Below are 25,322 nucleotides of genomic sequence, written 5' to 3'. Positions count from 1 at the left end.
TAGGGAATTCTAGGAGTCCATTTGGGAATCCGGAAGTGGCATAGAGATTTAGGCATCGTAGCGGAGCTATGACCTAGTTTTGAGACAAACGACAGCAACGGGCTGACAACGGACGCAGGTATAGCTTTTGCTTCCTAAAAATATTTAGGAGTATGCAATAGCTTAGTTAAGGCTTTTGGAGTAATATAATGATAGTAGTATCATTTCGTAGTGTAGTGCGGACTTTAGGCGTGGACATAAGCTGGTAGAGCTTGCCTAGTAGTTGAGGTACGAAAGTACTCTTCGAGATATCCTGACTGAGTATGCATGTATTATGTGCTTGCAAGATTTTTATGTGAATATTTTATGACATGACCGTATGCTGCATGCATATTACATTTTGAGCTATATCTTGGGATATCATAGGGTTTTACCCTATCCTGCTAGTGGATGGTCTTCCATCGATTTGGGTCCGGAATTTCCACTAGTATTCGGTATGGGAGCCACCTCCTGAAGCGACGGAACAACGTGCTACATACAAGGGCCTGATCTGTCTTTTTTATCTGTTCCTTGGCCTCTAGTTTCAGTAGGCGGTACACTTGTATTCATGCATTTATATTGTGATGGCTAAATCCATAAATTAAATTCCATGCCTAAATTATCCTTGACGTTTAAACTTCTAAAATTCATGGTAATTTAAATGATTTAAATCCCCTTATAATTTATTTGTATGATATTAAAAATTTAATTGCTTAAATTTCTTGTATTGGTGACTTCCGGCTTCGGCGCGTGGCAAAGGCGAACACGGCGGAAAAAATACTTCATTTTAATTTTAGGTGACCTAAAATTGATGAGAGGTGAAGAAAATAAAATAAAATCTTTATTTTAGATTTTTCATTCAAGAAAAATCGCGTAAACGCTTTTTCGCGCGTAATTCTTTAAGTTTCCCAAATTCGTCTTTTAGGACCCGGACAAGTGAAATTTAATTCTTGGCATTTAAATTTAAAGTCTCTAGACTTAGAAATTTAAAATAGGGGCAATTCTACAAGCTAAAGTTGTAAAACCTAAAATAGCACTTTTATTAGTAAAAAGCACTTTTGGACTTGCCCTACTCTCACACACTCACACCTATACATATATATACTTATTATATCACACCACAACTTAAACCCTAGCTCTCTAATCTCCAAATCTCCGCCACTCACCTCCATTTTCCCTATCTCTCATGCTAATATAAATATCCCTCTCCTTGAAGCTCACGACCACTCCCTTTCCCCTCCATACCGCCGCCGACCGCCATCCCAGCCCAGTTGCCGTTGTGCTGCTGCCGTGGTATACACCTTTGAAGATGTCCAACTCAAGCGTGTGTGTGTGTGCCCAGCCGCCCCTTCTTCTTGTTTTTTTTCAAGATTGAGGCAAAAAATCCTTCCTATCTTTAAAACCCAAGTATAGTTACTATTTTGAATGTAATATAATGCTTATATTTCAAAAATGGCATGGTGTTGGAGCTGTATTTCGAAATTATCAGTAGGTCTTGTGTGTATAAGTGTTTGGTTTTAGGGGTTCAAGAGGGCTCGGAGTTGGCTTTGTGTATTTTAAAACCTAGCTCACATTTTTAGCTCATATGAATGATTTACATACACTTAAATGAAGTTTTGCATGATGTGATTAGAAAATAAGAAATGTTTATGTTGATTTAGATCCTTATTTTTGTGTGTTTGTTGGATTTTAAGTCTCACAAGATGGTGAGCAAGTTATTTAATGCATATTCTTTGAAATGATGTAAATCGAATTGAGTTGCGGCGTTGAATTGGAAATTTTTGTGTGAATGGATGAATGGAGTTGAGGGGCTGCCATGGTATGTTATTTGGGGTTAAAAATGTGTATTTGGATATGTTAGAGATGAGTTATAGGGCTGGTCATGGGGCAAATAGGTTGGATGGTCGCCCAGTGGAGTTTTGTAGGCGTCGGGCTAATGTTTTGGGAAAAAGGGGAGAAGTAAGGTAGCGTCGATATTGAGCTTTATGCAAGGGCCCTAGCTGGTGATATTGGTATGTTTAATAGCTATACTTGAGGGTTTTTGAGGTTTAATAGCTTGAGGGATGAGTTTGGGTAGCCATAGTTGTAAGATGACCAAAACAAAATTTTTGTCACTTTGTCTTGTCTCGGGAAAACAGGGCTGGTTGGATTGGTTTTTGAGGTCTGGGCAGGGGCTATTCCTGATATTCTGAATGTATGGAATGTTAGGGTTGTTTCGGTGCAAATTGGGCTTATTTTGGATAAAATTCGATTAGAGGGCGTTTTATGTTGGGGTGTCATGAGAAGATCTTTTTTCTATTACTTAGGGGCTGTCCGGAAATTTCAATCATATGGGTGGGTTGGGTTGCCATTTAAGGTTTACTACTGGTCCTAGGAATACTTGAAGGTGTTTTTGATGTGCCGGTTTGAATGGAAAGCCTTTTGAATTAAAATAGAATAAGTTATGGATCATACGGTTTAACTGCTCGAGATAGACCCTTTTTGGGCGTAACCTTAAGTGTAAGTAGAAAGCCCTTAAGCTGTGGGTGTTCACCTACACTCCAATAATCCATTCATGTTATTATCACACTATCTGTTGAGTTTCATTTCATCTAAATTATTCAATACCATTTATTGATGTGTGTGACTTCAAGGTTAATTAAAGATCTAGTCCCGAATTCTTATATTAAAGAATGCTTATGAAGGTAAAAGTTGAAATGAGAAAATGTTAAATGAAAGGAAAGTTAAAGAATGAAGTGAGTTGGTTGTGACTTGGACATGCAATGATGGGTCGGGGGATGCCCTGATTCACTTGCCAAATGACGTGTAGTACGAGGTTGAGAGACATCTCGGTTTCCCTACCAAATAGACGTGTAGTACGAGGTCTGGAGCAATCTCGATTTTCCTACCAAATGGATGTGTAGTACGAGGTCGGAAGCAATCTCAATTTTCCTACCAATTAAAGGGCAATGTGGGGTCCGGAGAAATCTTGGCTTCCTTTCCGGCATTTTATACTATAGTCATTGATCGATCAAAATTATAGTCACAATCGAGGAGCTAAATTCAAAATAAAAGTAAATGAATATTGATTCATGAATATGTTTTCATCGCATATTGCTAATGTTCTTACTTAGGGCATGTTGTGAATTTTCCTTCTTCGTGTGAGATTCATAAGTGTACTTAGTACTATTTTTAGTATGATGCATTATTTTGAACCCTTGCTGTAATATTTAAATCTTGCTGGGCTTTTAGGCTCACTACTATTTTTGGTGCAAGTGAGTATGCAGACGAGGCTGCGGGGCAGGATTTCCAGGGTCAATGGGTGTTCGGTGGCACGCCCTCGACCGTTGCCGCTCTTTTCTTTCCGCATTATGTCATTGTAATAAATAACCACTGGCGTATGTTGTTTCCTTTCTAGTAGCAGGATGTGTTACTCCGTGCAATTATGTTGGCATGTAAACACTGAATATTTTCCTTTCGTCTGGCGTCAAACTAGTTACTGTTCATGTATGCCTTATGCGATGTTTGCCTCGGGTTGAGGATTATCTTAAACTGTTGTTTGAGACAGGTGGTTTGTTATTCAAACAAATAGGTAATGCCAAAGTTTTTTAAAAAATTTCCGTATTTTCTTTATTTATTTAAATATTAGTAGTTAGGGTCGTTTCTTTTGGTATCAGAGCACGGTCATTGGGCTTGGGATGTGTCTACCTCCGAACGTTGGGACTCGGGAGATCTCGCCTCAAAGTTTGTAAGATTTAAATTTTTGCTATCTTTAACTGTTTAAATGTTGAGAATAAGAGTTTTTAAAGTCCCTTGAGTATGTAAAAGTTTAAAGAAACATTTTTCTTTTATGCATGAAATTTAAGTGTTGGAATTTGAACTTGCGTACAGATGGCCCCTCGTCGCTTGCGTGATATTAAGACGCCTCCTCCACCGCCACCACCGCCTCCACCGCCGCCACCTCCACCAGCTGCGGATGTTGGGACTCAGGTGTTAGTTGGCTTAGCCCGTATCCTAGAGACATGTGGACGCTCCGAGGGTTGGACTTGGGACTATTTATGAGCAGTTTAGGAAGATGAATTCGAAGGAATTTGCTGGCACTACTAATCCGCTATTAGCGGAGGGATGGATTCGTTCACTGGAGGTGATCTTTCGCTATATGCAGTTGGGAGATCTAGACCGAGTACGTTGTTCTGTCTTTATTCTCCAGGATGATGCCGCCCTCTAGTGGGAGGGAGTTGAGAAGACGGTGGATTTGACTACCCTAACTTGGACTGAGTTCAAGAGAATTTTCTTTGAGAAGTACCGCGAATGTGAGGGCCCATTTGAAGACGGAGTTTATGAGCCTGCGACAGGGAGATCTATCAGTGGCTCAGTTTGTGGTGAAGTTTGAGAGGGTTTGCCACTTTGTGCCTTTGATCAGAGACGACGAGGAAGAGAAGCTCCAACACTTTATTGTGGCGCTACGACCCGATATCCGTCGGGATGTGCTTATGGCGGAGCCAACCGACTATGCTTCTGCGCTTAGGCGAGCTTTGAGGTCTGAGCAGACACTGAGGGATATCAGTGCTGAGGCGCAGAGTAAGAGGCCATTTCCAACGCATGGGTAGCAGCACCAGCATGGCAAGAGGCCGTACGTTGGACTGCAGCATCAGCAGGGTCCCTTTAGGCCCCAGGGGCATCAGGCCCAAAGACCACAGGGGCATCAGGCCCAGTGACCTCAAGGGCATCTGGCCCAGAGACCCGCTCCTCCCACGGCTGGGAAGAAGCCGATTTTCAAGAATTGCCACAAGGCACAATTTGGCAAGTGTCTGATGGGAGCTGGAGTATGCTACAGGTGCAAGAGGCCAGGACACGTGATAGCTGATTTCCCAGAGGCAAGGAGGCCCACAACTTGGCTAGTCTTTGTGTTACGGGCTGAGGAGGCCGACCCTGATAACACCCTAATCACCGGTAATACTTTAAGCTTTTAACTTAAATCAATACCTTAAATTTATTTGTGGATTTATGTCGGTGAACTATTTTAAGTGAGAATTTGGTTGTAATAAGTGCTAGATATTCTTGAGATTATTGGGGAACTTACGTAAGATTTGTGTGTTATTGCATGATTTTGCTGGTTATTAGATGCATGCTTAGAAATATGGGAACTGATTGCATTATGATGAGCATAGATTTAGCTTGTGGTTAGGAAACCCAAATGCTACGTTGTAACTGTGGTTTTTGCAGGAAGAATCTTAGTAGCTGGTGTAGCCACCAAAGCATTATTAGACTCGGGGGCTACGCATTCTTTTATTTTTGAGGAGTTTGTGCTCAAGTGGGGTATTCAGCGAGAGGAGTTAATGGTGGGATTCTCAGTTATTATCCCGTCAGGGGAAGATCTGACCTCCAAGAGCTTAGTCAAGAGTCATGAACTTCTCTTACAAGGTCAGACGGTGGATGCAGACCTAATAGTATTGCCCATGCCTGAGTTCGATCTGATTCTTGGTATGGACTGGATGGTTAAGAATGCAGTGGTTATTGATTTTCAGCAGAGATCAGTGTTGGTTAGACCAGAAGGTGTTGAGCCTTTCTAGTTTGAGGCAGCTAAGAGTCGGAGTAAGGCCAATGTCATACCTTTTCTACAGGCGAGACAACTTATGTTGGAGGGCTGTGAGACATTCTTTGCAAGTTTGACCTTGACAGAAATGCTAGTTAGACCCATGATTACAGGTGTGGATGTAGTCCGAGATTTTGGAGATGTGTTTCCGGAAGACGTTGCAGGTCTTCCGCCCGATAGGGAGATTGAGTTCTCTGTCGATTTGGTCCCAGGTAACGTGCCAATTTCTAAGGCACCATATAGGTTGGCGCCTACGGAAATGAAGGAGTTGAAAGAGAAGATTCAAGAGTTGCTAGATAAGGGTTTTATACGCCAGAGTTTCTTTCCATGGGGCGCACCGTTTCTCTTTGTGAAGAAGAAGGATGGGAGCCTAAGGTTGTGTATTGATTACCGGGAGTTGAATGGAGTGAATGTGAAGAACAAGTACCCTCTGCCCAGGATTGAGGACCTCTTCAATCAGTTACAGGGAGCCTCGATATTTTCAAAGATTGATCTTTGTTCCGGTGATCACCAGTTGAAGGTGAAGGAGTCAAATGTATTCAAGACAGCGTTTAGGACTCGTTACGGCCACTACGAGTTCTTGGTGTTGCCGTTTGGGTTGACGAACGCGCCCGCAGTCTTCTTGGATCTCATGAACCGCATCTTCCAGCCATATTTAGATCGGTTTGTTATTGTTTTCATTGATGACATCCTCATCTACTCCAAGGACCGAGCGGATCACGCCCAACATTTGAGGACAGTCCTTGAGGTGCTTCGAGATCGGAGATTGTTTGCTAAGTTTGCTAAGTTTTATTTTTTGTGGGAGAGAGTAGCATTCTTGGGTCATGTAATCTCCAAGAGTGGTGTAGAGGTTGATCCCTCTAAGATTTAAGCAGTGAAGGAGTGGGCTATACCTAGTAATGCATCAGAGATTCGCAGCTTCCTTGGTTTGGCAGGCTATTATATGAAGTTCATCAAGGGCTTTTTGTCCATTGCAGTGCACTTGACCGCATTGACCAAGAAGAATTCTAATTTTGATTGGAGTCAGGAGTGTCAAGAGAGTTTTGACGTATTGAAGACAACTCTCACAACAGCGCCAGTTTTAGCCATGCCATATGGGCAAGGTGATTTGGCTGTTTACACGGATGCTTCTAAGCTGTGATTAGGAGAAGTTCTTATGCAGCGGGAGAAAGTGATTGCCTATGCTTCCAGGTAGTTGAAGGGACATGAGAAGAATTATCCTACTCATTATTTGGAGTTGGCTGCCGTAGTATTCACACTCAAGATTTGGAGGCACTATCTCTATGGGGAAAAGTGCAGGATCTTTACGGACCATAAGAGCCTCAAGTACTTATTCACCCAGAAGGAGTTGAACATGTGGCAGCGAAGATGGTTAGAGTTGGTGAAGGACTACGACTACGACATTAGTTACCATCCGGGTAAGGCTAATGTCGTTGCGGATGCCTTGAGTAGGAAAGCAGAAGTGATTTCCTCCTTGTCAGTGTCTAGACTTTTGCAGTATGAGTTTCAAAGATTTGACTTGGAGTTTTATGCCAGGGGTAGAGCGCCCCGATTATCTTCATTCACAGTGGGGACTACACTGTTTGACCGTATCCGTGCTGAACAAGCTAATGATGAGCAGTTAGGTATGTGGAGACAGAGATATGAGGAGAGGAGTAGTGGTTTGTACTCAGTGGTTGACGGGATTGTGAAGTTCAAAGGACGGTTTTGGGTTCCTACAAGTGATTCTTTGCAAAATACAATCATGTCAGAGGCTCATGCATTGTCATACTCCATCCACCCAAGGAGTACGAAGATGTACCGTAATCTTCAACAGTTATATTGGTGGCCGGGCATTAAGCGAGACATTGCCCAATTTGTGGCTAAGTGTCTTACTTGCCAGCAGGTTAAGGCGGAACATAAGAGATCCGCTGGTTTACTCAAGCCGCTCCCTATTCCTGGGTGGAAATGAGAGAATGTTACGATGAATTTTGTAGTTGGGTTGCCAAGGATGGTGAGGAATTTGAATTCCATATGGGTTATTGTAGACCGCCTCACTAAGTTGGCACACTTTCTACCGGTGAGGACGACCTACCCCATGGCTCAGTATTCAAAGTTGTACATCCGTGGGATAGCCAGAGTTCATGGTATCCCCGTCTCCATAGTGTCTGACCGAGACCCGCGGTTCACTTCGTCATTTTGGAGGAGCCTTCATTCAGCATTGGGGACGAAGCTTTTGTTCAGTACAGCATTTCACCCTCAGATGGATGGGAAATCCGAGAGGGTAATACAGATATTAGATGATCTTTTGAGGGCTTGTGCTATTGACTTTTAGGGCAGCTGGGAGTCGAGATTACCGTTGGTGGAGTTTGCGTATAATAACAGTTATCAAGCAACTATCGGTATGGAACCTTATGAGGCATTGTATGGCAGACCGTGTAGATCACCGGTGTTGTGGACCGAGGTCGGTGAGAGATCGGAGTTAAGGCCGGAGATTGTACATAAGACAGCTGAGGTTGTAGCCAAGATCCGAGACAGGATGAGGACTGCTCAAAGCAGGCAGAAGAGTTACGCTGATCATAGGAGGAGAGACTTGGAATTTTTGGTGGGAGATCAAGTGTTTGTCCGAGTAGCTCCTATGAAAGGCGTGATGAGATTCGGCAAGAAAGGAAAGTTGGCAACGAGGTTCATTGAAACATTCGAGATATTGGACAGAGTAGGGCATTGGCGTATAGAGTAGCCTTGCCACCTAGTCTTGATGTAGTCCATAATATCTTCCACGTGTCGATGTTGAGGAAGTACATCCCGAATCCATCTCATGTGCTCAGTTGTGAACCTCTTCAGTTATCTCCCCACATAACCTATGAGGAGAGGCCCGATCAGATTCTTGATAGGCAAGAGAGGAGGCTTCGCAACAAGTCGATACCAATGGTCAAGGTTGGTTGGTTTCCCCATACATATGAGGAAGCTAGTTGGGAGTCAGAGGCTGACATCAGGATTTGCTACCCGAAGCACTTCGGTAAGTTTTAATTTCAAGGACGAAATTTATTTTAGGGAGGGAGGAATTGTGACGCCTAAAATTCATAAATTAAATTCCATGCCTAAATTAGCCTTAACGTTTAAACATCTAAAATTCATGGTAATTTAAATGATTTAAATCTCCTTAGAATTTATTTATATGCTATTAAAAATTTAATTGCTTAAATTTCTTGTATTGGTGACTTCGAGCTTCGGCGCGCGGCAAAGGCGAACACGGCAGAAAAAAAATACTTCATTTTAAATTTATGTGACCTAAAATTCATGAGAGGTGAAGAAAATAAAATAAAATCTTAATTTTAGATTTTTCATTCAAGAAAAATCGCGTAAGCGCTTTTTCGCACGTAATTCTTTAAATTTCCCAAATTTGTCTTTTTTGACCCAAAAAAGTGAAATTTCATTCTTTCAATTTAAATTTAAAGACTATAGACTTAGAAATTTAAAATAGGGGCAATTCTACAAGCTAAAGTTGTAAAATCTAAACTAGCACTTTTATTAGTTAAAAAGCACTTTTGGACTTGCCCTACTCTCACACACTCACATCTATACATACATATACTTATTATATCAAACCACAACTTAAGCCCTAGCTCTCTAATCCCCAACTAGCCGCCACTCACTGCCATTCTCCCCTTCTCTCATGCTAATCTACATCTCCCTCTCCTTGAAGCTTACGGCCACTCCCTTTCCCATCCATACCACTTTCGACTGCCCTCGATGCCCAGTTGCCGCCGTGGTATACATCTTTGAAGGTGTCCAGCTCAAGCGTGTGTGTGTGTGTGCCCAACCGCCCCTTCTTCTTGTTTTTTTTAAAGATTGAGGCAAGAACTACTTCCTATCTTTAATACCCAAGTATAGTTACTATGTTGAATGTAATATAATGCTTATATTTCAAAAATGGTTGGGTTTTGGAGTTGTATTTCGAAATTTTCAGGAGGTCTTGTGTGTATACGTGTTTGGTTTTTAGAGGTTCAAGAGGGATCGGGGTTGACTTTGTGTATTTTAAATTATAGCTCACATTTTTAGCTCATATGAATGATTTACATACACTTAAATGAAGTTTTGCATGATGTGATTAGAAAATAAGGAATTGTTATGTTTATTTCGATCCTTATTCGTGTGTGTTTGTTGGATTTTAAGTCTCACAAGATGGTGAGCAAGTTATTTAATGCATATGCTTTGAAATGATGTAAATCGAATTGAGTTGCGGCGTTGAATTGGAAACTTTTGTGTGGAGTTGAGGGACTGCCATGGTATGTTCTTTGGGTTTAAACATGTGTATTTGGATGTGTTAGAGATGAGTTATAGGGCTGTTCATGGGGCAAATAGGTTGTATGGTCGCCCAGTGGAGTTTTGTAGGCGTCGGGCTAATGTTTTGGGCAAAAGGGGAGAAGTAAGGTAGCGTCGAGCTATAGAATTGTCCAAGGGCACTAGCTGGTTGTATGGGCATGTTTAATAGTTTTCCTTGATGGTTTTTGAGGTTTAATAGCTTGAGGGATGAGTTTGGGTAGCCATAGTTGTAAGATGACCAAAACAGAATTTTTGTCACTTCGTCTTGTCTCGAGAAAACAGGACTGGTTGGATTGGTTTATTAGGTATGGGCAAGGGCTACACCTGATATTCTGAATTTATGGAATGTTAGGGCCGTGTCGGAGCAAATTGGGCTTAATTTGGATAAGAATCAATTACGTTAAGGGCGTCGTGAGGAGATATTTTTTCAATTACTTAGGGGCTGTCCGGAAATTTAAATCATATGGGTGGGTTGGTTTGCTATTTAAGGTTTACTACTAGTCCTAGGCATACTTTAAGGTGTGTTTGAATTTCTGGTTTGAATGGAAATCCTTTTGAATTAAAATAGGATAAGTTATGGATCATACGGTTTAACCGCTCGAGATAGACCCTTTTTGGGAATAACCTTAAGTGTAAGTAGAAAGCCCTTAAGCTGTGGGTGTTCACCTACACTCCAATCATCCATATATGCTATTTTCACACTATATCTTAAGTTTCATTTCATATAAATTATTCAACGCCATTTATTCGTGTGTGTGACTTCAAGGTTAATTAAAGATCTAGTCCCAAAGTCTTATATTAAAGAATGCTTATGAAGGTAAAAGTTGAAATGAGAAAATGTTAAATGAAAGGATAGTTAAAGAATGAAGTGAGTTGGTTGTGACTTGGACGTGCAATGATGGGTCGGGGGATGCCCTGGTTCACTTGCCAAATGACGTGTAGTACGAGGTCGAGAGACATCTCGGTTTCCCAACCAAATAGACGTGTAGTACGAGGTCGGGAGCAATCTTGATTTCCCTACAAAATGGACGTGTAGTACGAGGTCAGGAGCAATCTCGATTTCCCTACCAATTAAAGGGCAATGTGGGGTAAGGAAAAATCTTGGCTTCCTTGCCGGCATTGTATACTATAGCCATTGATCGATCAAAATTATAGTCACAATCGAGGAGCTAAATTCAAAGTAAAAGTAAAGGAATATTGATTCATGAATATGTTTTCATCGCATATTGCTAATGTTCTTACTTCGGGCATGTTTTTACTTTTCCTTCTTCGTGTGAGATTCATTATTTTGAACCCTTGCTGTAATATTAAATTTTGCTGGGCTTTTAGGCTCACTACTATGCTTGGTGCAGGTGAGTATGAAGACGAGGTTGCGGGGCAGGATTTCCAGGGTTCGTAGGTGTTCGGTGGCACGCCCTTGACTGTTGCCGCTCTTTTCTTTCCGCATTATGTCAGTGTAATAAATAACCACTGGCGTATGTTGTTTCCCTTCTAGTAGCAGGATGTGTTATTCCCTGCAATTATGTTGGCATGTAAACACTAAATATTTTCCTTTCATCTGGCGTCAAAGTAGTTACTGTTCATATATGCCTTATGCGATGTTTGCCTCGGGTTGAGGATTATCTTAAACTGATGTTTGAGACAGGTGGTTTGTTATTCTAACAAATAGGTCATGCCAAAATTTTTTAAAAAATTTCCGTATTTTCTTTATTTATTTAAATATTAGTAGTTAGGGTCATCGTTTCATATATAGTACAGTATTCTCATACTCCTGTGCTGAGCATTTTATGCTCACGTCTCGTACTTTGTGTATCTGGACACCCTATTCCATGAGGCAGGTTTGCGATTGGATGAGGCGGTTGGATCTAGGAGGGACTAGGCAGTAGATGGCCGGCTGGGTGTTTTGCCTAGGGTTTATTTATCTATGTATTCGGGATTATACATTGTTCGATATGGTTGTATAACTATTTGGGTATTTACAGATTCCTTTCCTTGGGATTGTATATTGTTTATTGCTTCCATAGTTTATTTTGGATTAATATTTTTATTAAGTTAAATTGCATGCTTAAGTCTCTGTATAGTAGGTGATCTCAGTAAGGGTCACTACATTTATGTTATCAGAGCATGCATAAGAATCTTATAAGATAACCATGAGGTAAATTTTGTAGATGGCGAATTACGATGACTAGAGTAGCCATAGTAGTGGAGGTGGACTCTGGGGAGATTATGATCATGATCGTTGTCGGGAGCGCCATCATTGTCATCGTGATGATCACCGTCGTTTCAGTATGAATCGATTCATGCAGATGGGTCCTAAGCCCTTGGTTGGAGGCGAGACTCCTGAAGATGCTGAAAACTGGTTAGAGCGCATGGATAGTTTTTTTCAGACATACCGCTGTACAGAGGAGCAAAATATGGAGACGCTTGGTTATCTCTTGGAGGGACGAGCCCGTAAGTGATGGAGGTCCACTTCTGCACCATTCATTATGACGAGAGGAGTTGCTACTTGGGCCGAGTTCCGCACAACTTTTCAGAAGCTGTATTTTACTCCTGCACTTCGTCAGACAAAGGAGGGTGAGTTGTTGAGTCTACGTCAAGGAGCTATGTCAATTGACAAGTACCAGCAGAAGTTCTTCGACTTGTTGTCCTATTTCCCTGAGATTGCTGACAACTCAGAGATGAAGTATAATCTGTTTCGTCAAGGCCTTAACCCAAAGATTCATGACCGGGTGGCAGTTGGTGATGACATGACTTATGAGGGGTTGGTGAGCCGATGTCACCAGGCATAGGATAACATTCGGCGTAACAAGTCTTTCTCTCAGTCTAGGCCTGTGAGTTCTTTGGGTCGCCGTGCATAGTATTTTAAGAAGTCTGGATCCTCTTCTTCCTCTGGTTCTGGTGGCGTCACCCGTTTTGGGAAGAAGGAGAAGTGCGACCATTGTGGGAAGAATCATCCGACGTACAAATGCCATAAGCTGGCTTCTAGAGAATGCTTTCGATGTGGAGAGGTTAGTCATCTCCGGAGGGATTGTCAACTAGCTGGAGGGGGTGGTTCTGGTTCTGGTTCAGGAACGGGTTCTCATACTACCATTCAGCAGAGATCGCAGGGACGGTCTGCTGGGAGTTCTCATCTGAAGCCGCGGACATCTAGTCAGGTGTTTTACTTGAAGCATGATTAGGCAGTGGACCAGAATGAGAGGGTCATCGCAGGTACATTTCTGTTATATGGCATGCCTGATTTTGTACTCATTGACACTGGTGCATCTTATTCCTTAATTTTTGCATGTTTTGATAAAAAAGCATAAGTTTCCATGCATTTCACTAGACGTAGTGATTTCTGTTTCTACTCCAACGGGCCAATCTGCATTGGCTAAACGTCTAGTGATGGTTTGCTTTTTAGAGTTTGAAGAGAACATTCTAATATCGAATATCATGGTTCTTGCAAAGGAGGATTTTGATTGATTCTGGGGATCGATGTATTGACTACCTACCGAGCTTCAGTGGACTGCTATCAGAGGTTGGTACGATTTCATCCGATTGAGGGTGATAGCTTGTTTTTCTATGGTGAGGGATCGCGACCTCCGATGACGTTGGTATCAGCTTTGAAAGCCTGTCGAGCTCTATAGTCTGGTGGGGAAGGCTACCTCATCTATGCAGTTGATTTTTCCGCTAAAAGTGTTGCATAGAAGGTATACAAGTTGTGAATGAATTCCCAGATGTATTTCCTGATGAGATTCCGGGTTTTCCACCTGTTAGGGAAGTCGAGTTTGGCATAGAGTTGATGTCGGGTACTTCTCCTATTTCTCGAACACCGTATCGTCTGGCTCCGTCAGAGATGCATGAATTGAAGAATCAGTTACAAGATCTTTTGGATGAGGGGTACATTCATCCTAGTGTATCTCCTTGGGGAGCTCTTGTTCTCTTTGTGAAAAAGAAAGATGGGTCGAGGCGGCTGTGCATTGACTATCGTCAGTTGAACCGAGTTACTGTGAAGAACAAGTATCCTTTGACTCATATTGATGATATGTTATATCAGTTGCAGGGTACTTCGGTTTACTCCAAGATTGACTTGAGATCTGGTTATCACCAGATGAGGGTCCGAGATCAAGATGTAGCCAAGACTGCATTCCGTACTTGCTATGGGCATTACGAGTTTCTAGTAATGCCATTTGGGTTGACAAATGCGCCGGCTATATTTATGGATCTGATGAACCGTGTCTTCAGGAAGTTTTTGGATAAGTTTGTCGTGGTTTTCATTGACGAAATTCTGGTGTATTCGCGTGACGTGGATGAACATGCTTCTCACCTGCGGTTGATGCTGCAGACTCTTCGGGATGAGCAGTTGTACGCTAAATTTAGTAAGTGCGAGTTTTGGATTGATCGGGTGGTCTTCCTTGGCCATATCATATCCAGGGATGAAATTTATGTCGATCCGAGTAAGGTTGAGGTTGTATTGAACTGGTCGCGTCCGACGACGGTTGCTGATATCCGCAGTTTTCTGGGTCTAGCAGGATATTATTGTCGCTTCATTGCGAATTTCTCTCAGCTAGCTCGGCCTATGACTCAGCTCACTCTTAAGGGTGTTGATTTCAAGTGGTCCTCAGAGTGTGAGGAGAGATTTTGTGAGCTTCGAAGACGGTTGACTTCTGCGCTTGTGTTGGCATTACCGTCAGGATCAGGAGGGTATGTGGTCTACACAGATACTTCTCTTCAGGGGCTAGGTTGTGTTCTGACTCAGCATGGACACATGATCGCATACAATTCTAGATAGTTGAAGGTTCACAAGGATAGATATCCAGTGCATGATTTGGAGTTGGCAGCTATTGTGTTTGCTTTGAAGATCTGGCGTCATTATCTCTATGGAGAGATATTTGAGATCTTCACAGACCATAAGAGTCTTAAGTATTTCTTCACTCAGGAAGAATTGAACATGAAACAGAGACGTTGGATGGACTTGCTGAAATATTATAACTGTAAGATTAAGTAACATCCAGGAGCTGCTAATCTCACTGTTATTGCCTTAAGTCACAAGGTGCGATTATCCGCACTTTAGACTAGTTCAATGTCTCATGAGATCGAGGATTTTTGTTCTTCCGGGTATACCTTCAAGCACAAGAATGGTATGCAGGGTATTCAGATGTTCGAGATACTATGTGAGCCAGCTTTGTATTTGCGGATTCGGGATGCTCAGATTTCTGATCCGAAGACTTAACGTTCGGCTCGTTTAGCCAACGAGGGTTGTACTTCTGGATTTCAGTATAAGTCATACAATTTTCTGTGCTTATCGGTTCGGCTTGTGATTCCGGAGGATGAGGATCTGCGTGGGGAGATTTTGTCTCAGGCACATCGCACTAAGTTGAGTATTCATCCAAGAAGCAACAAGATGTACAAGGATCTGCGTACTTGGTTTTGGTGGAAAGGAATGAAATGCAGCGTGTATCAGTATGTTTCAAAATGCTTGGTTAGTCAGCCGGTCAAGGCAGAACACCGAAGACTCGGAGGCTTGCTTCACAGTCGGCCTATTATTGAGTGGAAATGGGAGCTTATCACGATGGATTTTGTGACCCATTTGCCGGTATCTTCGAGGAATTGTGACTCTATCTGGGTAGTGGTGGACTGACTCACCAAGTCAGCGCATTTCATTCCCTATAGTCAAAAGTACACTGTGGATCGTATGGCTCGGTTGTACATTCAGGAGATCGTTCGACTTCATGGAGTGCCGGTGAGCATTGTCAGCGATCGAGACCCCAGGTTTACTTCCAGATTCTGGGGGAGTGTTCAGCGTGCCATAGGTACTACTCTCAGTTTGAGTACTGCCTATCACCCAGAGACTGATGGACAGTCAGAGCGCACTATCCGTACCTTAGAGGATATGCTTTGGGCATGTTGTCACGCCCCGAGATTGATTCGTGCCACCGACGTTGTTTCAAATTCACATAAATTATAAAACAACAAGCCTCGTAGTACAGTATATGCTAACCAGTCTTTTCTCATAAATAAAAGCTCCAAAAATATTGTCTTTACAACTCGTTAATCCAAAAACTAATAAATAATTGCGGAAGAGACTATAAACTTAAATAACAAAATATTAATGTATCAATCCCAAAAATAAAATAACAAAATAAACTCTAAAAATTTTCTTCTATCACCATCCCCAAAACATATGTTGTTCTCATTCCTCAACATCATCATCTTCACCATCTGTGAGGGAAAAAGTAAGGAGTGAGTGTTTTTGGAAACATTCAGCAAGTGGGGGCCGATCGATCATATCAAATATATACATATATATTAATCTCAAAACTTGTAATATGTTCCATAACAAAAACATCTCTTTCATATCCCAACAAAGCATATCATAACATAAACATCATCATCATAACCAAACAGACAAAATTTACATATTTTGGCCAGAAACTGAAATTTCTCTCATTAATCGTGGCTAACTGATCAGTCCCCTATATGTAATCCCTCTAAAGAGTGAGGTCATGAAATGGTTATAATTACCCACCGCATCAAGGCCATATCAAAACATGGTTCGGAAATTCCCTTTCCACTCTTAATTCGAGTCATAATAGTGCCAAAACATACTTATAACAAATTCATCAAGAATAACAATTACATAGCAAAATTCGAAAGAATATCATGAACGATCGAAATTTTAAATCATACATAAGGTTTTAAAACAAAAGCCCACTTACATGATATGTGTACAGAAATCAATAACATGGTAAGGTCCGGACCGAAACATCAGATGAAAATTTGAAAGCACTCTCGATACTCCTACTCCCTTGACCAATAAGAGCCAACACTTTTCTTTCTTTAATTTATTCCCAACTCACGAAAGTTCTCTGACCAACCTTGAGAAATTTTACTCTCCCAAATCCCTAGGCTATCTCAACATGTAACTAGGGAAAAGTGGTTGGAAACCCCTTAGGCCACTTGCAACCAAAAGTTGACTGAGCAACCGAAAAAAATAAGGAGAAAATGGACATAAATTTTCTCTATTGCTTAGGCTGCTACACAAAAATATGGAGATTAAAATAGAGAATGAGTGATTTTCCCTTAAGCTTCGAACCTCTATTTATAGGCACACAAAAGAAATAATGATAAACTAGGATTGTGACTTTCAAAATTTGAATACGATTCTATCACCAAGATTTGACTACATCAAAATCTTGATCACTATCTCAATAATATATCATTATCAAGAAACCTAAATATTATCTCAAAATATAATAAACACTAATTATCACAAAACCTAATTAGACTAATAGTTAAATAAATAATAACCTTAAAATTTTGGTCTTCACATCCTCCCCTCTTTACTGGAAGTTTCGTCCTCGAAACTTGAATCAGCTTGTTCTTCGAATAAGTATGGATACTTCTCCCGCATCTTCTCCTCCAACTCCCATGTAGCTTCATTTTCAGTGTGATTTGACCATTGCACTTTGACGTAAGGGATAGTCCTCGCCTAAGGACTTGATCCATGGTATCCACTATTCGAATAGGAACGTATTCATAATTTAGTTCTTCATTCAGATTACCATCAGACACTAATAGTCTAGCTTCCAAAATATGACTTGGATTGGGAATGTATTTTTTTAGTTGAGAAACATGAAACAAATTGTGAATCCTTGACATAGCAGGTGGTAAAGCTAGTCGATAAGCCAATGTTCCCACTTTGTTCAGAATTTCGAATGGTCCTACATATCTCGGGTTCAGTTTGCCAGCTCTACAGAATCGTACGACTCCTTTCATAGGTGAAAGTTTGAAATATTCTTTCTCACCCACTTCGAATTCGACGGGTCTTCTTTTCAAATCCGCCCAACTTTTCTGACGATCTTGAGCAGCTTTAAGTTTCTCCTTGATGACTGCAACTTTTTCCACCGTCTCTTGGATAATTTTTGGTCCAATGACAGCCTTCTCTCCCACTTCATCCCAATATATGGGCAAACGACATTTTCTCCCATACAATGCTTCATACGGAGCCATTCCAATACTACTATGGTAGCTATTGTTATAAGCGAACTCAATCAAAAACAAATGTTCGCTCCAATTTCTACTAAAATCCAAAGAACATGCCCGTAGTATATCTTCAAGAGTTTGGATTGTTCTCTCAGTTTGGCCATCAGTTTGAGGGTGGTAAGCCGTACTGAGAGTAACTTGGGCCCCATATCTTGTTGGAAGCTTTTCCAAAAATGCAAGAAAAATCTTGGATCTCTGTCAAACAAGATACTTACTGGAACCCCATGTAGCCGAACTATATTATCCATATATAGCTTAGCTATTTTTTCCAAACTATAATTCATGCATACAGGTAGGAAATGCGCAGACTTTGTGAGTCTATCCACGATTACCCATATACCATCATGTCTCTGCTTTGATTCAGGAAGTCTTACTACAAAATCCATTGAAATATGCTCCCATTTCCATTATAGGATTTGTAAAGGTTGAAGTAAGCCTCCAGGTCATTGATATTGAGCTTTGACTTGTTGGCACACTTGGCATTGAGATACAAATTCTGCAACATCTCTTTTCATTCCGTTCCACCAGAAATTTCCTTTCAGTTCTCTATAGATCATTGTACTCCCCGGATGAACAGAAAATTTGGACTTTTGTGCTCCATACATAACTTCCTTCCGAAGTTCACCAGTGTCTTGTACCCACAGACGTCCTTTCATCTAGAGAACTCCTTTTTCATCCACCTAAAAGTCTGGTAACTTGCCTTCTTTAATTTTCTCTTTGAACTTGGATAATGATGGATCTTGGTCTTGACTCAATTTGACTGTTTCTTGGAGACACGGTTGGGCTGATAATGAAGCAAGGAACTTCTGACTCATGTTCTTTCGACTCAAAGCATCAGCCACTTTATTGTCCTTACCTGGATGATAAATTATAATTAGATCATAATCTTTCAAAAGTTCGATCCATCTTCTTTGTCTCATGTTCAGCTCTTTTTGCGTGAATAAATATTTGAGACTTTGGTGATCAGTGAAAATTTCACACTTGACACCATAAAGGTAGTGTCTCCAAATTTTTATCGCGAAAACTACCGCCGCTAACTCGAGATCATGTGTGGGATAGTTTTTCTCATAAGGTCTCAACTATCTATATGCGTAGGCAATGATTTGCCCCTTTTGCATGAGCACACATCCCAAACCTTCCTTTGATGCATCACTGTAGATAGCAAAACTCTTTCCTTCCTCAGGTAGCACTAGTACCGGGGTGGATGCTAACCTTTCCTTAAAAGTTTCAAAACTCCTTTCATAGTCTTCACTCAAATCGAGCTTTGAATTATTTTGAGTAAGTTTCGTAAGAGGAATAGCTATTGAGGAAAATCCTTCAACGAATTTTCGGTAATAGCCTACTAACCCCAAGAAGCTTCAAACTTCAGTCACTGCCTTGGGTCAGGGCAAGTCGGTTATTGCTTCCACTTTCTTCGGATCTACCAAGACTCCGGCTACTGAAATTATATGTCCCAAGAATGCTAAATTCTTCAGCCAAAATTCACATTTCTTGAATTTGGCATAAAGTTTCTTCTCCCTCAGAGTTTGCAGTGTAATACTGAGGTGTTCTTTGTGATCCTCCTCGTTAGGTGAGTAAACCAGGATGTCATCAATGAAAACTACCACAAACCTATCCAGAAATGGTTTGAAAACTCGATTCATGAGATCCATAAATGCTTCTGGAGCATTTGTCAAGCCGAACGACATTACTAAAAATTCTTAATGTCCATATCTTGTTTGGAATATCCTCTTCCTTGACCTTCAACTTATGATAACCCGACCGTCGATCCAATTTGGAGAAAACAGTAGCTCCATTGAATTGATCAAACAAGTCATATATCCTTTCTTTTGACTTTTCATGCTCCGTCTCAGATTTAGACACCTGGTTGCGCAGAGCCTCCTGTTGGAAGTATCTGTTGGCCTTTTTCTCCCAATCCTTATGCTCACGCCTAGCGTCTGCCAATTTAACATAAAGTCGGGTGATCTTTAGATTATGATTATCAATGACACGTTCCCTCATGCAAAAGATGGAATGGGCACGAGTATGAGGAAAACTGTAAGAGTGGGTGCCCAGTGAGCCAACTGTGTGGCTATGGGCTTTGTTGACTCTTTGTATAAACAATCTTTTGTTTAATATTATTTACACTTTTATGGCAATGACTTTATATTACTTCATATTGTTATATTGTGATATACTATTGTTGTTTTGATAAAGACCTTGAATATACTATAGTGTATGTAAGATGTGGTAGAACATGGAGATGTCTATCATGAAATACATCTTATAGTCACTGTATATTCTAAAACCGTTCCTAGTCGATTGAGCCGTCCGATAAAAAGGATAAGGATCGCTCGAGTTTGAGACTAGCATTTGCGATGCGGAGTACCACGTTTCATTGGTAGGGAACATGGAGATGTTCGAAGCATGCAAATGGATATTCATAGGATGAATAGTCGAACTACCCTATCCGGACTTTCCAAGTGGTTATCACTTATCGAGTGGATAAAGTCCGCGGTTTTGGTTGTACACCATTAGTCCTTACGACTTGAAACATCATGGAGACTCTATATGCTAGTGCTGTGCTTTGACTCGTTTACCGACTCTATGGGGGTCATCAGGTGTCGAGATTGGGTACAGTTACGACACATATAGGAGTCAATGCATTGTTGTCAAGGATTCACCACATACTTGCGAGTGTGGATATCCTATGCGATCTGAGGAGATATTAGTGTGACAAATCTCTGGCCAGAGTACTTGATGTGATTTAAGAAATGGTTTCTTAGTAGCACATGCGATGTCACTAATTTGATCTTCAAGATGTATTGCATAGTTATCGAATCTTGAGCGACTCTCGATATACCAATGGTTGTTGATTCGATCGGGATATATGGATGAAGGGACCGTACTGTACGCTAACCAAAATCTACTGGTTCTTGTAGGCACTATCAGTGATACCTAGGGAATCATGGGGCGATGTTGTGCTAGGCGCTTTACCATGATTCGTTGGGCAAGTCGGAAAGTGTTGTTCCGAGTCACAAGGAGTTGTGAGCCCACGGCTAGCTGTATCCCTGAACCATTGAGGGTCACACAGTGTAATGGAGTTTTAATCCCCGTTGAGATAGTTAAATTTAAAGAGTTAAATTTAATGAATAAAGAAGTTGGACTTCTTAAATAAGAGTAAGGGAGTAGGATTTCCTAAAATGACATAGGGATGGACATTTTTGGAAACCACTGAATTCGGATTCAGGAAAATTTATTTTGACTTTAAAATGTGCAGAAATGGTTTCTGTGCACATTGGTAAAATCGGTTTATCAATCGGAGTCACGATGAATTTTATATTAATTTCTGAACATGCGGGCTTTGCTTGTCGGGCCCCAGCTTATGATTAATGGGCCCTAAGGTGTTAGTGGCCTGCATTATAAATAAGTTATTTCAGTACAGAAATTACACACAACAGGTCATAATTTTTGAGAGCAAAAATCGAAAACCCTAGTCTCTCTAAAAGAAAATTTCGGCCGACCCCTCCCCCTCTGCCCGAGAAAATTCCGGTCTGTGATTTTGAATCGCGGTCAGGAATAACGAATCAGATTCGTGTAATCTCTTCGCAGAAAACTTCTGATAGATTTTCAAGTGCAATCTATCAGAGGGATTAAACCTCTGTTCGTGGACCTGATTGAAGGAGTTCATCGGTTCCAGGGAGAGACAACAAGAGCAGATAAAATCTGTTGGTGTCCATTAATCTCGTTGCGAGATTGGAGGTAAAATTTAATAACTGTTATTTAAATTTTACACACACAATAATTTAATCGTTGAACGGTTGATACCCACACTATGGAATTGTTCCATAACAAAATTTTTAAACTTCCGCTGCACCGGGTATCAATCGTGATTGATCTGAGAGCCGAGTTTTCCAACAGTGGTATCAGAGCCAGGTTGCTCAGATCAAACGATTAAATTAATCAATTGTACAAAATTTTTGAGTCTCGGTTTTTGAAACAAAATAAATATTTTTAAATAAAAAAAAAAAAAATTTTTTTCGGGGCAAAACCCGGGCAGCGATTGGATCGCTGCCCGGTGGGGCAGCAATTGTTGCTGCCCCGGGCGGCGCACGGCGCCGCCCAAAGGGGGCGCACGGCGCCGCCCAAGGCGGCGACCGTCGCCGCCCAGGGCGGCGCACGGCGCCGCCCAGGGCAGCGCACAGCGCAGCGCTGGGCGCTGCGCAGGGCAGCGCTCGGCGCTGCCCAGGGGCGGCGCTCGGCGCCGCCCAGGGCAGCGCACGGCGCTGCCCAGGGGCGGCGCCAGGCGCTGCTCTAAGGGGGCAGCCGGGCTGCCCCCGGCCCGCGCCCCGGGTGCGGGCCGGCCCGGGAGTGTCCCGGGCGGCCCGCGGGAAAAATTATATTTTTATTTAAAAATTAATTTTAATATTTAAAATTTTATTTTTGGTCCGGTCAAAAATTGTTTTTGATTGGTTCACGAGATTTCGGATCGAATTGTTCGAGTCCGTAAATTTTAAAATTGATTTTGGATAAATTTGAATTTTTGGAAAATTTTAATATTTTATCCGTAAATTGAATTTTGAAATCAATTATTTTGGTACAATTGATGATAAGATATGATCTTATGATATATTGAGTAAAATATGATTTTATTTGTAAAATTGGATTTTATAGATAAAATATGATTTTATTTGATATGGAGATAAAATATGATTTTATATGTGAAATGTGATTTTATATATAAAATATGATTTTATCTTGTTTAAATTTGAATTGCCACAGCATGTTATCCAATAAATTAATTTTGAATTAAATGTTATTGGATAAGGATGATCGATTGCCATGACCAATTTTGTAGGTGTATGTTAGGAATTTACATTTTGTCTTTATTGTTGTTGGTTTTATTAATGGGCCTGGTTTATGGCCCGATATGAATGTCATATGTAATAAAAGTGGGCTTGGTTTATAGCCCGTTCCCACCCCCTAAAAATGTATCCCCTACTTGTCATTGTTATTTATTGTAAATACATTAGATTTAGTGGGAGATCAAGATTTGAAGATGGTGGGCCCAGCAGACAATGAAGACTGAAGAAATGTAAATTGGAAGCATATGTAATAGGATTGCATTTGCATACTGCATATTACCTAGGATTGGACTAAGACCCGTGATTGGCAACCACGGGTCAATTAGAAATGGAATCGATCATCCTATATATAATATGTGATATTATGATTGTATGCATGTTTAGACATAAATTGCGTGAATCCGGCAATGCATGCAATAAATTAAATATGATGAGACAAATATTTTTATAAATAAAATCCCTCATTTTAAATATGATTTAAAATTTATATCAAGATAAATAAAGGAAATTTAAATATTGTTTAAATGTTCCTACCTTCCATCAACGGTCAATGTATGTGATGCTACCCGCGGATACGGTCCGGCTCATATTATTGGGGGGGCCCGTCCGTCGGAAAGCTGTACATTGGATCGACAAATGTTGTAAGTTGGGTGGAACTCCCATGGGATCGGCTCATATTATTGGGGGATCCACATGGCGACCGTCCATCACAACTTAATATTGATGGGTCATCTTGACATGTCACTTTAAACGGCGTCATATTATTGGGCCCTTATTGGACATGAGGTAAACACATGGGGGTTGCTTTGGAAGCAATTGGGCTCTACCTTTTGAGAATTATGGTTGGCTGATATTATTCGGGACCATAAGTTTGTCAATTGGACTCCATGTTCTCATTAAGGAAAAAGTTTCCCGTTTTCACTAGAGGGTGGTGAAATCGTTAAAATAGTGGGAGTGAGATTCATAAAATTAAATTCGCCTATTTTATGTCTTAGTAAATTGTTAAACAATCATTGATATATGTCTGTTTTCCTTTTCAGTATTTCATACAATGAATTCGCGAAATCCTTTATTCTCGATCCTCGAACAAAACAAGCTGACTGGCGCCAACTATACGGAATGGTTCCGGAAGTTGAAGATTGTCTTAACTTCGGAGAAAATGCTCTATGTGTTAGAGAAAGCACCTCCGAAGGAAGCACCAGCTGATGTTAGTCCGGAGGAATTGGCCAAGCTTGATGCATGGTGGGACCATGACATCAAGACCAAATACTATATGCAAGCCTCGATGTCTGATGAACTCCAGAGGCGATTTGAGGACACGGTGAATGCTGCTGACATTCACGCGCAACTCAAGGAACTTTTTGGGGCTCAGTCGAGGGTTGAAAGGTTCTCTACTGTTAAGGAGTTGATGACGTGCCGCATGCGTGAAGGGACTTCGGTCCGTGATCATGGGGTACGAGTGATTTGGCTCATACAGAAGTTAGCGACCCTTGATTTGGTGTTGGAGCATGAACTCAATGTGGACTTGCTGCTTCTATCTCTTCCTTCTTCATTTGATGGATTCGTGATAAATTTTAATATGAACAAGATAGAGGCCACCCTTGAAGAGATGGTCAATATGCTCGTTACATATGAATCCACACTTAAGAAGGATAAGCCAGCTTTCTTGGTGGGCTCCTCATCTTCTGCTAAGAAGGGGCCAAGTATGAAGGGCAAGAAACGTTCTGCCCCACCCAAGAAAGTGGAACCCGAGAAGAAGCAAAAGACAAAGGCTTCAAACGATGGAAAATCCAAGGATGTTTGCCATTACTGCAAGAAGCCGGGTCATTGGAAGCGCAACTGCAAGGAGTATCTTGAGCAGTTGGGAACTGCAAAGGGTATGTTCTATATCGAAATAAACATGTCACTTAATACAACTTCTTGGGTATTGGATACCGGATGTGGATCTCACATTTGCAATGATTTGCAGGTGATGACAAGAAGTCGCAGGCTTAGAATGGGTGAGACCCAGCTGAGGCTCGGGAATGGTTCCAGAGTTGAAGCTACGGCCATTGGAGATGTTTGTTTGATTTTGCAGAATGGTTTTAAATTATTGTTGAGAGATGTTTTATTTGTGCCAGATTTAATTAAAAACATTATTTCTATTTCTATGCTTGATAGAGATGGTTATTCTTGTAATTTTGTGAATGGGATTTGCAGTATTTACAAGAATGAATGTTTAATTGGAAATGGACAACTTGAAAACGATCTATATAATTTAAAACTAAAAGACGTTCCAGTGAATTGTATTGACAAACCGGCAACAACAAACAAAAGGAAAATCGATAGTCAAAACCCGGCAAACCTATGGCACGCTAGACTAGGTCATATTTCCTCAAGGAGGATGAACAAGCTAGTGGGAGAGGGCATGTTTGATATGTCTGATATTAACTCTCTACCTACTTGTGAATCCTGCCTAAAAGGAAAAATGACTAAATCTCCTTTTAAGGGGAAGCCTGAGCGTAGTCAAAATCTGTTGGATTTGATCCATACAGATGTTTGTGGTCCATTTAGAG

The 25,322-nt window shown here is 41.1% G+C and overlaps 1 protein-coding gene across 1 annotated transcript; it reads left to right on the top strand.

Moving 5' to 3' along the window:
• The first annotated feature begins 7,556 nt into the window (after positions 1 to 7,556).
• On the top strand, positions 7,557 to 12,357 carry LOC140860674 (uncharacterized). The gene is made up of 4 exons (XM_073263683.1): positions 7,557 to 7,856; positions 7,908 to 8,036; positions 8,288 to 8,509; positions 12,088 to 12,357. Exons 1-4 carry the CDS (start codon positions 7,557 to 7,559, stop codon positions 12,355 to 12,357), a joined length of 921 nt encoding a protein of 306 aa, XP_073119784.1.
• The last annotated feature ends 12,965 nt before the right edge of the window (positions 12,358 to 25,322 follow it).

Source organism: Henckelia pumila, chromosome 1 (genome assembly GCF_033568475.1).
Source record: "Henckelia pumila isolate YLH828 chromosome 1, ASM3356847v2, whole genome shotgun sequence".
In the NCBI taxonomy this organism is placed as follows: domain Eukaryota; kingdom Viridiplantae; phylum Streptophyta; class Magnoliopsida; order Lamiales; family Gesneriaceae; genus Henckelia; species Henckelia pumila.
This window is presented reverse-complemented; position numbering and strand designations above follow the sequence as displayed.

Bases quoted from the DNA above. Each gene is read 5' to 3' on its own strand.
- LOC140860674 (XM_073263683.1), top strand. From the start codon at position 7,557: ATGAATTTTGTAGTTGGGTTGCCAAGGATGGTGAGGAATTTGAATTCC. The intron at 7,857-7,907 runs GTAATACAGATA...ATTGACTTTTAG, and splicing joins TGGATGGGAAATCCGAGAGG to GGCAGCTGGGAGTCGAGATT. The intron at 8,037-8,287 runs GTCGGTGAGAGA...GATATTGGACAG, and splicing joins CACCGGTGTTGTGGACCGAG to AGTAGGGCATTGGCGTATAG.